Source organism: Thermobia domestica, chromosome 2 (assembly GCF_964235325.1).
Source record: "Thermobia domestica chromosome 2, izTheDome1.hap1.1, whole genome shotgun sequence".
NCBI lineage: Eukaryota > Metazoa > Arthropoda > Insecta > Zygentoma > Lepismatidae > Thermobia > Thermobia domestica.
Window position 1 is genome coordinate 177,379,010 of NC_137455.1, and position 13,818 is coordinate 177,392,827.

General features: G+C 34.0%; 1 protein-coding gene across 1 annotated transcript in view; it reads left to right on the forward strand.

The window, feature by feature from the left end:
* IleRS (Isoleucyl-tRNA synthetase) overlaps positions 1-13,372 on the forward strand; it is a 78,309-nt gene extending 64,937 nt beyond the window's left edge. Inside the window, exons 19-23 of the mRNA XM_081747965.1 lie at positions 1,475-1,747; positions 2,103-2,224; positions 2,813-2,936; positions 7,800-7,993; positions 12,959-13,372. Coding sequence (XP_081604091.1) covers positions 1,475-1,747; positions 2,103-2,224; positions 2,813-2,936; positions 7,800-7,993; positions 12,959-13,187 — 942 coding nt within the window. The 3' untranslated portion in view covers positions 13,188-13,372. The remainder of the gene's footprint in view (positions 1-1,474; positions 1,748-2,102; positions 2,225-2,812; positions 2,937-7,799; positions 7,994-12,958) is intronic.
* Positions 13,373-13,818: the final 446 nt, after the last annotated feature.

Sequence of the window (13,818 nt, forward strand, 5' to 3'; positions counted from 1 at the left end):
GTAGATATCCGCAATATTGATGAGGAAATAAATCGTTTGGAGAAGTAAAATTAATTACTTTTTTTTTTTTTTTTTTTTTTTTTTTAACAAAAGAGAGACTGACCAAAGCTTAAAACTCACTTTATTTTAAATTATAATTTGTAACTGTTTCGGATATCTAGCATATCCTTCTTCAGACACTATCGAAATTAATGAAAATACAGACATATATATATAAATGTTGTTATAACAAAGTTTAATTTCTTTAACCGTCATATACGTATATAGTCATTGTTATAAAAAAGTTTAAATTCTTTTAACAGACACATATATATATATATAGTCATTGTTGTACTTTTTTATTTTTATTTATTTATTTATTTGTTTATTTTTTTTTCTTATTTACTGATGCTAGATATCCGAAACAGTTACAAATTATAATTTAAAATAAAGTGGGTTTTAAGCTTTGGTCAGTGTCTCTTTTGTAAAACAATCAATCCAAAGCCATGAATAGTCTTACATAATACTGTTGATTTATTCTAAAGATATGTGGTTAATATAGAACAGCCAGTTTTATGTACACTCATGTCCAAAATTATTGTCGCATGTCTATAAATATTTTGTTGTAGGAATATAATTTGATAACGAATTCGCCCGGTATTCTTACAATGTTAGTATGTGTATAATCGGCAAAGACATGCATGTGACAAATTTCATGTCAAAAGAGCAGTAAATAAGAACAATAAAACGAAAATAAAACTTTCTTGTCCATTTAGCAACATTTTGTTTTACTCATGCTAATTTTCGTATTTATAATTCTTTTGCTATGAAATTTACCACAAATATACATCTCCCGATTATACACATAGTATCAGTATTAAAAGTACCCTGCAAAATTATCATCAAATTATATTCTTACAAGAAGACAGTTATAGATATGCGACAATCATTTTGGACATGAGTGTACATACAACTACTCTTTTTCGGTAAGTCTCTCATGTGATCTTTTCATATGTGACTAACGTTACAGATTAGTTTCAGGGAAGATGTTTACTTTCGTGCTTTGTGCAAGACTTTGTATTAAGTAAGTGTAATATAATTTCATAATTAAATACGTTGTACTTGTTTTTGTGTTTTTACTTTTTCTAGTTGATTAGGGGAAAAATATATATTACGTATCATGATTATCATATTTTCTTACTCTTTAGTTTTCCTTGAACATGGGAAAGCTATGGGACTAATTACATATGAGGGAAAATTTCAAAAACCGTTCTGGAAAACAGGGAATTCTTTCCTGTAATCTTTGTTGCCACCCTGCTCTCATTAAATTTTAATTGCAGAGTATTCAGAGGCTAAAACTTCTCTCGGAGTACTTAATAGAGCCTACCAAAGATACATTTTTACAACACATTGGAAGAGTGGCATGAAAGTTGTAAAGATGGTGCAATAGGTCTGCAAGATACGTAAAAACTAATTTCACTTGTATATATTTCAGATACTTGTTTTGTTGGATGTTACTCCTGACCAATCAATGTTAGATGAAGGTGTAGCACGTGAGATTGTAAATAGAATCCAGAAATTACGTAAGAAGGCTCACCTAGTACCATCTGATGAGGTAACAATATTCTACCAAATCACTCCAGAAACAAGTGATCTTCATAAGATAGCTTCCACCCATACTGAGTATGTAGAAGGTGTTATCAAAATGCCATTCAGACCGCTACCAAGTAGTCAGTTGCAGAATGTCATAATTGAAGAAAAGCAGTTGGTAAGTTTTCTAGGTTTTAGCATTTAAGAATAAATTATTAACACACAAAATATTTTAATTAACTAGTAATGCTAGTCTAAAGCTTCCAGTAGATAGTGTGCACCAATTATTCAAGTCCAAATATGGTATCTATGTAGTGTTCCGTTGGATAACAGTTGAATGGTATAGCTATATAGTTGTCATATTCTGAAATGGCAATATAATCATATACTTGGAAAGCGCTGCACTTATTAAGAATCCATAATATATTGTGTTGATAAGACTTATTTACATTTTCAATGAATAGAATTAATGAGTTAGTCGTTTTTCCATTTCGTTGTCTGAATTAAGTTCTTAATGCTGAACTCTGTTTCAGTTGAAAGGTGCTGAATTAAAATTGACTGTTCAGAAAGGAATTTCGCCTGATTGGTCTTCAAGTAATGTAGTAACTTCAAGGGAGGCCCAAGGGGATGTAAACAGAGAAGAGCCTATTTGCAGGTAAGTACCATAATAGTAAGAATAATAAATCTTATTTTTGATGGAACAAGCGGAAATAGAGTTACCTAAAGTAAAACCTCAATCTACATTATGATTTATTGTCATATATAAGTATTACTACCACCATCAGAGAAAAAAATACTTAAATTTGTCATTATACATACTACTTTAGCTGTAACGTGTGTTTACTTGTTGTGTGAGGGATGCAAGGGAGGATTTGGATATATCCGTGATCTCGCTAATACGTGGAGTGCCGTCTGTAGGATGCACTTTTTAAAAATAATTTAGAAATAACTGACAGATTAATCGACATCGAATTTTGGAACTGAAGTCTTTAGCGATTCACAAATAGTCGCTTGTTCGCACATAATTTATTTTCAGTTGAGTAGTTTCTAGTGAGCTACATGACATAAACATAACTATGTATGGCATGTTTCTGCGAAAAACACTTGAATCTACAGTCCTCACCCTCAACCTAAAGTTCGAGGAATGTTTTTACTAATATCAGCGGTGCAGAGAAAATCAGAATTTGTGAAGGTTTTTGTGCAGCACATACTTAATTAACTATTGTTCATTCTTCATTTGTAGGTATGTTAACTTGCAGCTTTGTGGGCTGGTGCCGCAGTATGGTGCAAAATCAACGTGTGGAACTATTCTTTTGGAGAATCCTCAAGGAGAAAGTATCTTAACGCTGGAGGATTTGAAACGAGAGGTAAGTTATTTCTTCTGGTATAACATATTTTGTGGTACATAACTTAGTTCAATGAAGCAGCATTCTTCTGTATTGGAATACCGTATAAAACTCTTATTAGGATTTATAATCGGTGACTGTCACCCGTTATTTGAGGTGCATTCGCTTCAATATTCTATCTTTATTAACTTATAAAAGGTATGGATTCGTTAAGTAAGAATGTATTAAACTATAAGGCAATAGTTAATCATTGATAGTAACGAACACACAATTATTATCACAATCTAATCTGAAATCATCCCTGTGTAGATCAAAATTCTTCCAAAAATCATACACATTTCAAGCAATCGATTGCTCTTGATCAGGATGTTTTAAAGTAAATCATGTTACATATCTAGCTAATCACATAGATATACTAGACTTAAGTTGTAATTTTCAATTACATGGCAAATCATAAATATTTGAGGCACATCAGCAAAGAAATACAATGTATATTTGATGCGTCCAAGTTGTGATCAATTCCGATGACAGTTTCATCGGTACCTAGGGGGCGCGGTGGCTCAGTGGTAGAGCGTTCACTTCTGGCGCCTGGGGTCCCGGGTTCGATCCCAGCCCCCGCCAAGTGAACTTTGTGGTGGACGAACACCGTGCTCGTGGGTTTTCTCGGGGTTCTCCCGTTTCCTCCCACTTTCTTTATTCCACCATTTTACTCATCTCTCATCATCACCGTCTCCTTTAGCCTAACCGGCATAACCGTGGGACGTAAAACTCAAAGATTTCAATTTTTTTTTCATCGGTACCTGTCACCTTTTCGAATTCATAATTATCTTTAGCTTTGCATCCCTTTTCTATATTTTAGTTTGCTCATTTACATTATAAAATTGGCTCCTATCCTATTCAGAAATTTACTATAGTTTGCGTAGTGTTATTATCAGTATAAACTTTATATATATGAAACTGAAAATTAAAAATTGTACATGAGTTACTATGTACAGGTTCCACTGTTGAAACAAACGTGATTGTCTTTGGTAATGGATAATCCATCATCATTATTAATCATGCATCACCAATTAAATTCCTAACATAAAAGGAAATAACTCTCTTTAATTTCGCGGCAGTGGTAATAAATTTCACACAATGTATATCCTAAATTCGTCTGTCTATCTCGGGATCGAATCCCGCTTTATCTTTTCACCAGTGATTTTATTATTATTCATTTCCAATAGGCTTTTTCAGCTCAAAGGCACAATTGGAAGATGTCAGACTCATATAAATAAATAAATGAAAACTTAAGGTATCTCGTACATCCGTGTGTGTTCATCACATTTACATATTACAAACTCTAATATTTGAAGAACTTCTTTTTAAAATTTGAAAAAAAAAAAAAAAACTACCAAAAGAGAGCATACATTAAAACCCTGGAAAGGGGCCGCGGAGGCTCAGTGTATTGCATTCACTATGGTGGATGGGGTCCTTTATTCGATCCCAACTCGCGCCAAGTGAGCTTAATGGTAGACAAACACAATGTGCGTGGGTTTTCTCTGAGTTCTGTTTCCTCCCTCTTTCTTCATTCCACCATTTCATTCATTTTTCATCATCCCTCTTCTTCTTTAGCCTAGCCGGCATATCTGTGTGACGTAAAACTTAAAGATGTAAGGATTAAAACCTTGCAAAGATAGTTACTTCAGGTAATAATTTTCCTGACGTTACATTACGTAATAGCTTTCTAGGGATCCCACAAACCTGCAAAATCAAAGATGATCAGGAAAAAAAATCAAAAGTCTGCGAATGCCTAGGAAACAAATATTGATGTTTATAAAAATCAGGGACTGGTTAAAGAAGTGAAATTTGTATCATATTTAGCATTCCATATTTAAATCACACAACAGTGTATCATCATCCTGGGAAGAAACTCCAGTGTGTTCTGCTCCTTTCTGTGAGGTTACATACAGGGTTCCCACATTCTGGAAAATCGGGGAAAATTCAGGGAAATGATGCATTTTGCATAAAATGTCATGGAAAGTCAGGGAACGTAAATGTGCAAAACAGTTCATGAAGTGTAAATTATGTTTCTTCAAAACTGTCACAACAGAGTGTGAACTATTTTAAAGGAAATTCCAGAGTCTTGAGCCATTTGCTTGTTTCCTGTACTCAGAACTTCTCTCTCAAAAGAATCTAATGAGTGGTGTCAAACAAAACATTATGAAACTTACAGACAGTGCAGTGATTCTTGCTTTGAATTTGACTTCAAATGAAAATTTACTAGAAATAAGAAAGGTGGTTTTGACAGAAAAACTACTGAAAGATCTGAAACCATAAGATAAAGATAAACTAGCTTTCAGACTTCACTATCGAAACTTTTTGCTGAGTACAATCAAGATGATTGTGGAAAGGAGCCCTCTGAAGTACAAATTAGTACGTGCTCTGTCAGGTTTGGACCCCAGGATACGTTAAACTCAAAATCAACTCAACAAAAGCTACAAAAGAACAATCCAGAACATACTCAGACTAAGATGAAACGCATCCTACAAACTCTGCACGACCATAACAGAATATCTGATTCTGTACCTGAGAAAGGAAAGTGTCAATTGCTGTCTTTCTGTACTGAAATCTAGGGGTCTCTTGCAGTCAACTGCAGAGAAAAGGAAGAGAAGATAGGCAGCATAAAGGTAATATCCAAGAAAGAAGAATATTCCGATTTGTGGCATGTGTGAAAGTATGTTTAATTTTATCCCACGGCAATGCCTCAGTGGAGGGCGGGTTCTCTATCAATGAGAGACTTATTGTAGAAAACCAAACGAAAATTCTCTGATGGCACAGAGGCGAGTGCATGATGCAATTATATACTATGGAGGTGTAGAATCTGTTTCTATTGATCGAAGAATGCTTCTCTCAGTTCGTTCAACTCGGAGACGCTATAATGTATACCTTAAACAGAAACGAATCCAAAGTGCAGAGGAAAGTATAATCAAAGGTGAAAAGAGAAAACGTAAGTGCTGAAATTAAGAAATTGAAAGAAGAAACAAATGAAATTATGTTGCAAACAAGAACAAGACACTCTCGTAGAACAAATTCAAAAACTGAAAGCAAAACAAAATTCAGTTTAAAAATGTAAATTTGAGGATTAACATGTCTTAGAGTTGGTGATATTAGGACTGATAGTTTTAGGCTCAGGGAGAGTTGGCAATATATTCTTGACTGCATTTAATTGTTTTTTCAAGCAAGAAATAATAATAATTTGCAATGTCAAGGTATGTGTTAACTGTATCATATTATATACTTACATGCTAAATTTTGTGTTTACAACAATTACTCATATTCAACATAACAAACATGTAAATAATAATTAAAGGTTATGTTATGTGTGTAAATGATATGAAAGGCTGTGTGTGTTGGACGGCTATGGGGATGGAGGAGGCCGTTAAGAAAGTGTATGATAAAGCTTACCCCATTATCTTCCCATTTATATTCAAGAATTTGTCAGGGAAATCGATCTTCACTTTATTATGGAAACCCTGTACATATTTAATGATTCTCCAGCACGCCATGTAAAATTACTGAAATAACAGGAAGCCATTAAAAGATAATAAAATAGTTGGGACAGTGGTCCTTACCTAGAAAAGATTCTAGTAATTTTTAAGGAGTTTGGTTTACCAAAACTCCTTTATATATTTAACCTGCCCATGTATCTGTCCGTCCGATAGGAAGACAAAAAAATCTCAAGAATTGCTTGATGATCACCATCAAAGGATAGTCATGATGCAGAGGGTCAAAAGTTAGCAGCAGAGTTGTTGCGATTCGGGAGACGATATTCAAAATCAGAAGTGAAATCAACTTTTTACGTTGATCACTATAGAGTGAAAACGGTAAAAGACAGGGAAAAGCTGTTTTCTGCAGTCGATTAAGGCTCAAGAGTACATTTCATCTCCATCCTTAACTCTGTACTAAAATTAGAAGTAATAGAAAACCACCACAACTTCCAATTTTAATATTGGCCTATATGAGTAAAAACGATAAGAGATAGCGATAAGTAGTATTTTGGAATCGGTATAGAGTTCTAAGAATAGGTACCATCTCACTTAATCTCCTATTCAAACGAGAAACGGCAGAAATTAACTACCTTCTGTTTTAACGGTGGTCGCTATAGAGTGTAAACTATAATAGATAGCGATAGGAAGTGGTTTTCTGCAATCAATTAAGCGTCCCAAGAATATATTCCATCTTCACTCTCTCTATTAAAACTAGAAGTGGTAGTAATTACTACAACTTCCAATTGGAGAAAATATCACGTCACACAAACCAAACTCCTTCATGTGATGTACTCGTGACACTGTTACTTAGTAATGTAAAAAGATTCATTGAAAGGACAAAGCGAGCACTATCTAGTGTCAACGAAAGCCATCTTTATAATTGAGCTTAAAACGTACTCATTGTTCTCTCTACACTATTAAAGATTTAATAAAAGAATCATCAATCCTCGAATTGTCGCTGCTTTTATCATCAACATTGTCAAAACAGGTAAGGAAAAAGCAATAAAAATGTGCAAGGGGTAAAGAATTCGGTAAAATTTTAGGTGTAGATTTAATACTATATCTTTTGAAAGTAACGTGAAAATTAGAAATTAAAACTTGAACGTGAAAATTACCGGGTACATGGGAAAGGCTAATACTATTTATACTATATAGTGCAAATACAACGTTGTAGGGGATAAAATAATATATATTACGGCTGTCATATATATTAGATTCATTCGTTTAATTTTGAGAAAATTTACTTACATTTTAGTTTTAAAAATCCAGGTTAACATATTCCATTTTCTTTCATTTTGTAAATTTAAAGGTGGATCTTCACTTTTGTATTGATTTATCTATTTACGTATTTTAGGTTCAAGTAATTTTTGGACAGCAAGGAAGAGAGATTGAGCTTTATCTATGCAAAAACGATGGAAGTAAAAAGTTGATCGAAGAGAAACAGTTGAACGTAGAGGAGTTGTACAAAAAGACTATTTATGTTCTTCCCAAGAGCGAGAAGGAAATACCCATACCTAAACAGACTGTTGGTATCAATCCTCATTGCAGGTAATTTTTGTATTATATTTAATTCACATTTCGTGAGTCAAAGGTCCATACAAGATTTAAAATGTTACTTTTATTCAATCATTTCGAAATACTTTGCAGCTGTTGCTCACTTTACTAGTAAGCAGAAGATAGTGTAAATTACTGTACAGTAAAATACGAAATGCATACCAAAATAACGTCCCGTTTTCCTGTAACTCCCACAGTTATCAATTTCTCACTTTTCAACACAATTCCTGTGCAATGTTTGTATGTTAGTATTAAGCCGTCTAAGAAGTCTTTTTGTATAATATATTTTAGAGATTGGAAAATGGCACTTCTGAGTTCAAAACGTGCCTCGTAATCAAACTTTCAATTAGAAGCCACTGGGGACTTGATCTGGGGAACAGGGTGGATGAAAGACCACTTCGATGTTGTCCTGAAAAACACGTTCTTCTTATCCAGGATACCTTTTTCTCTTCATCCAGCTGTCGAAGGACCAAATGTAAACTTACCTTGGACAGCTGAAAGTGATCTGTCAATTTCTTTTCCATGGCGCAATATCCTGTAAGGTTACAGATATCCTCAACAGCTGACCTTCTTGACCAGAACCTCAACAAGAGCAATGTTTCCTGCGGTGGTTACTCAAATTGGTTTTCCTGGCCTTGGCAGATCCTCGATCCCTATATATTTATGCACCTACTTCCGCACAGTGCAGCAAGTAAGAGTAATATCCCCATTAACTGGTGATGAATATCGACAGCTTTTTACAACGTACAGACAAAATCTTCATTACGGCACGCTCTTCTGTGTGATAAAATCTGTCATTTCAAGTCCTTATCAAAAAGGCCTCCTTCATAGGTGTATCTATTAAAAACGAACACAGAAGCTTGAAATTTTGTACAAAGGATAATATTATTATATTAATCTACCCTTATTAGTTTTTGGGCAAAACTATACATAATTTTGGCATGTGCCTTGCTCTTTCGCATACGAATAAGGTTTAAGTTAACTAAACACGCTTTACTGCTCCTATGGAAAGTATTATTGGTTTCTTCTTAAAAGCCACCACTGGTCTGGCATCAATAATAACCAACAATTTCCGCACGGAGAATCAAATATAATTAAAGTAGTGATGCATGGGCTTACGGGTGCAGACTACCAAATATTTCAAATATTTTTCTAAAGCTAACAATTTTTCTTTTGCCCGTTTTTCGTAAGTGGAAAGAGATAATGAAATGTAACTTACCACAATAATAGATAATGTTATTCTACACTCGAAAATACGAATCAGAAGAATAATCAATGTTGCCATCCACAGATATTACAGTGTGGCCAAAATATGAATTGCCCAACAATCTAGGTTAAGGCAGCGACTAGAAAATCGAACTCAACGGTAATTGATGACTTATCGTGTTGTTTTGGTCCCTTGTTAACTACTTTTTAAATAATATTTGTATTTATTTTCTAATAACGTACATAAGTTATTACAAAATAAACGAGTTGTTTGTATTTATTTTCTAATAACTTACATAAGTTATTACAAAATAAACGAGTTGTTACAAAATAAATACAAATATTATTTAAAAAGTAGTTAACAAGGAACCAAGACAACACGACAAGTCATCAATTACCGTTGAGTTCAATTTTCTAGTCGCTGCCTTAACCTAGATTTTTAGGTAATTCATATTTTGGCCACACTGTAATATCTGTGGATGGCAACACTAATTATTCTTCCGATTCGTATTTTCGGGTTAGAAATGAAATGAAATCTTTGAGTTTTACGTCCCACGGTTATGCCGGTTAGGCTAAAGGAGACGGTGATAATGAGAGATGAGTGAAATGGTGGAATGAATAAAGTGGGAGGAAACGGGAGGACCCCGAGAAAACCCACGAGCACGGTGTTTGTCCACCACAAAGTTCACTTGGCGGGGGCTGGGATCGAACCCGGGACCCCAAGCACCAGAGGTGAACGCTCTACCACTGAGCCACCGCGCCCCCCTATTTTCGGGTTAGAATAACATCTATTATTGTGGTAAGTTACATTTCATTATCTCTTTCCACTTACGAAAAACGGGCAAAAGAAAAATTGTTAGCTTTTGAAAAATATTTAGTAGTCTGCCCTCTTAAGTGAGGTTGGCCACAAATAATAGTGTTGAGAGTGACAAACGTTGAATACTGTTATTAAAATATGTGCGCCTGTTTATTTTCGTATATATTTCATCTTTCTAGTTTATTTTTCATTTGAATTGTAACTGACTGCTTACATGTGCTGACCGAAAAATTTATCTAAATTGGATATTTAATATAGGGCCGCCGTTTTAGCAGCTGTTAAGAAATATGTCCCTACAAATGCTAAAAACAAAATGCTACTTAAAATAAAAATTAATATTTATCCTTCTTTCGTAGCTGCAAATCTGACGTATTCTAAACCTGTCAACTTGTAATCCAGATGTTCCACGTTCGTCTTTAGACACAAAAGAACCCTATTGCTTTACTATTATTATAATTTCTCATACTTGAAAGTTCATTGAAGAATTCTTATGAAATAACTCCCAAAACGCAAGGAAATTATTTAGTTAAATACGGAAATAAAATTGTGAAGTAATTAGGTTAATCCTTATTCACAGCAAATTATATATGGTATTTTAAAAGAGAAAGTTTGCAATAAACTTCTAGTGACAACTGATCTGGATTAACTTTCAGCTTTGTCAGTAGTCGTTGCTATAATAGGTTTTCAATAATTATGTAATTCTCTACACAAACAGGAAGTAGTAGAAATTAACTGTTTCTGCTTTCCACGTTGATCACTATGGAACAGAAATGGTAACAGGTAAAGCCAAGCGTTTTTGAAATCTATTAAGCGTCTCAATAAAAGACAGTATCTTCACCCACATCTCTCTACTAAAACCAGAAGTAGTAGAAATTTACTGATTTCCGTTTCAATATTGATTTCCACAAAGGGATAGCAACAAGCGGCTTTTTTAAATCGATTCAGCGTCCTAACAATATGTTCCATCTACTCCGTTAAGTCTTGAATCAAACTGGAAATGGTAGTAGTTAACCATTTCGATTTCAGTGTTGATCAGCATTGAACAAACATGGTAGGAGATAGCGAGAAGCGATGTTCTGGAATCGACTCTGCGTTTTAAGAATATATTTGTTTTCCTCCGTTAACACTATTCAAACTGGAAAAGGTATTATCCATTTCCGGTTTCAAGGTTGATTGCCATATAACAAGAACGGTAATAAATAATGCTAAATGTTTTTTGGAATCTCTTCAGCGTTTTAAGAAAAGATAAAATCTTCATCCGTATATCTCTACTAAAATCATAAGTGCTAGAAATTTACAACCTTCCAGTTTCAATATTGATCTCCATAGAGCAAAAAAGTAAGAGAGAGCGATTTTCTTTAAAGAATCGATGTAACATCTCTACAGTAGGTCTGTCTAATCTGCTAACCCTCTAGTCAAACCTCAAAGTAGTATGTGAACCATTTCCGGTTTCAACATTGTTCACTATAGAACAAAAACTTAATTGATAGTAGCAAGCGTTTTTTTCTTATTAAGTCAGCGTCTCAAGAAAAGATAGCATCGTTACCTGCATATATTAAAACCGGAAGTGGTATAATTTTACTACATCCCGTTTCACTGGATTTCCATAAAGCAGAAATGGTAAGAAATACCAAGGAGCAGTTCTGTGTAATTAATTAAGTGTGCAAAGAATACGTTTCATCTTCAATTTTATTCCACTAGTGCAACTGGAATTTTTATATAAACGGTAAGAGATAGTAAGAAATGGCTTTTTTGATATTGCTTCAGGGTTCCAAGAATGAACCCAGTCTTGAACCGTATCCCTGTATTACACCTAATAGATCTACCTATGAATAGTTTAAGTATTAAAAAATAGTCATGAAATTATCAGTTTTACGTCCCGTGATTATGCTGTATAGGCTAAAGGAGACTGGTGATATGAAATGGTGCAATCAAGAAAGTGGAAGGAAATGGGAAAACCCGACAAAACGTACACGGTGTTTTCCACCGCAAATTTCACTTAACGCGAGCTGAGGTCGAACTAGGGACCTCACACGCCACAATTTGAGTTCGAATAGTTTAGAAGTCTACCGTAGTTTCACAATGAAAAACGAACTCACTTGCTTCTAAGACAAGCCACCATAACAAGAAAACTCGAACACATGCTGTTTCAAGCTCAGGGTTCAGTCAGAAAAACATAATGGGTCTTATGCAATCGTTCTGACGCGTGATTAGTGCCATACTAAAGAGTTCGACTAACATGTTTCCTGCACTAGTCAAGCCTTTAGTGTGACGCTAATCATACGTCAAAACGACTGCATAAGGCGGAATATTTTGTACAAGTAACTTATCCTATCACTTAACTCTCAACGTACATACCTCACTCGTTAGTTCTTATATTAGTATAAGTTTACTCGTTTATAACTACTTCAGATACGCTTATGACAACTTAATGTCTCTTTGTGATATTCTGCAGGTGTGAAAAATGGACACTCGTTATGGTACATATTTTACAATTTTTCAGCGGCTTCGCTTATACCTCGCTATGTAATGATTTCAGTTTTTCTTTTTTAAAAGACACTTAAAATCCTCGGGATTCCCAGTATTGAAGAGGACGGTCATATCATTTAGGGTGTCTTGTAAAAGTACCTAATCCCATAATTTGGGTGGCTTTACCATTGGCAAATTAATAAATTGTGTGCCGCTAGTAGATAAAAAAAAAGTATGACTTCACTTGTAAACACTCATTAAATAGTTGATGTGTATGTTTTAACCAGAAATTCCTAGTTTCCTTTAAGTATAGTCAAGAATTTATAGGTTATGAACAAGAGTCCTTTTCAACAGTTTTTGGATCAATTCTCAATTCAAGCGCCTAATTTCGCAGACTATATGCAACTTATATCTGTGACGTATTTACCTTGTTTATAATAATTTTATTTTCTAAATTTCTGTTACAGATTTGTAAATGTTCAATACAATGGCAAGAAAGGCTGTATACTGCTCGAAAATCCTTCAGGCGACTTTGCTTTAAAATTAGAATGTTTACGAAAACGAGTGAGCTTGCTGTTTGCCTCTGATGAGAGAGAGATTGAACTTCATCTCAGTCCAAATAAAAGTGGAAAATTGCCAGACAATACAGACGTACGTACTTTATGTGGAAAGACAGTGTATGTTAATAAAAAATGATAAAAATGGACGCTAGAGATTGCTCAACCTGAATTTTGGGAGAATGGACTTTTGAAGTGACACAGTAAAATGAAAGTGCACACTAAGTTATTCAAAACTTTGAAGAAAGAGCATTTTCTCTTTTAATACAAAGTTGTGTTTGACATCATAAAGAGTGCAATCAATAAATTTTTTTTCAGAAACTATTTTTGTCTCTTAATGTGAATAAACTGTGTATTTAACATGTTAGCTATTAGGTAAGCTACTTAATATAAGGGATAATATTGTTACTATTATTAGGACACTATGAGTAATAATGTTTTGCTAAATGAATCCAAACAAATTACGAAAGTCTGTGTTATGATAAATTTTAAGGGAACTGAGTAATATGTTCTTTTAGATTTTACTTTTTATTGTAAAAGCATGTTTCTTTCATCCAGCTTGTGCTGATTTGGAATATTCATTTAAGAATCCTATCTATATAAGCCTAATTGTTTCTTCTTCTTGCGAAGTTTGTCCAAACATTTGCTTTCAGAAGTGTAAATTAATCGGTGAAAAGCAAAATGTAAATACACTAAAAGTAAAGATACTTATTATATCCTGTAGAGTGCGTTAAGCAACATTAAATTAAAGCGTCTAGATCAAGCTGTGA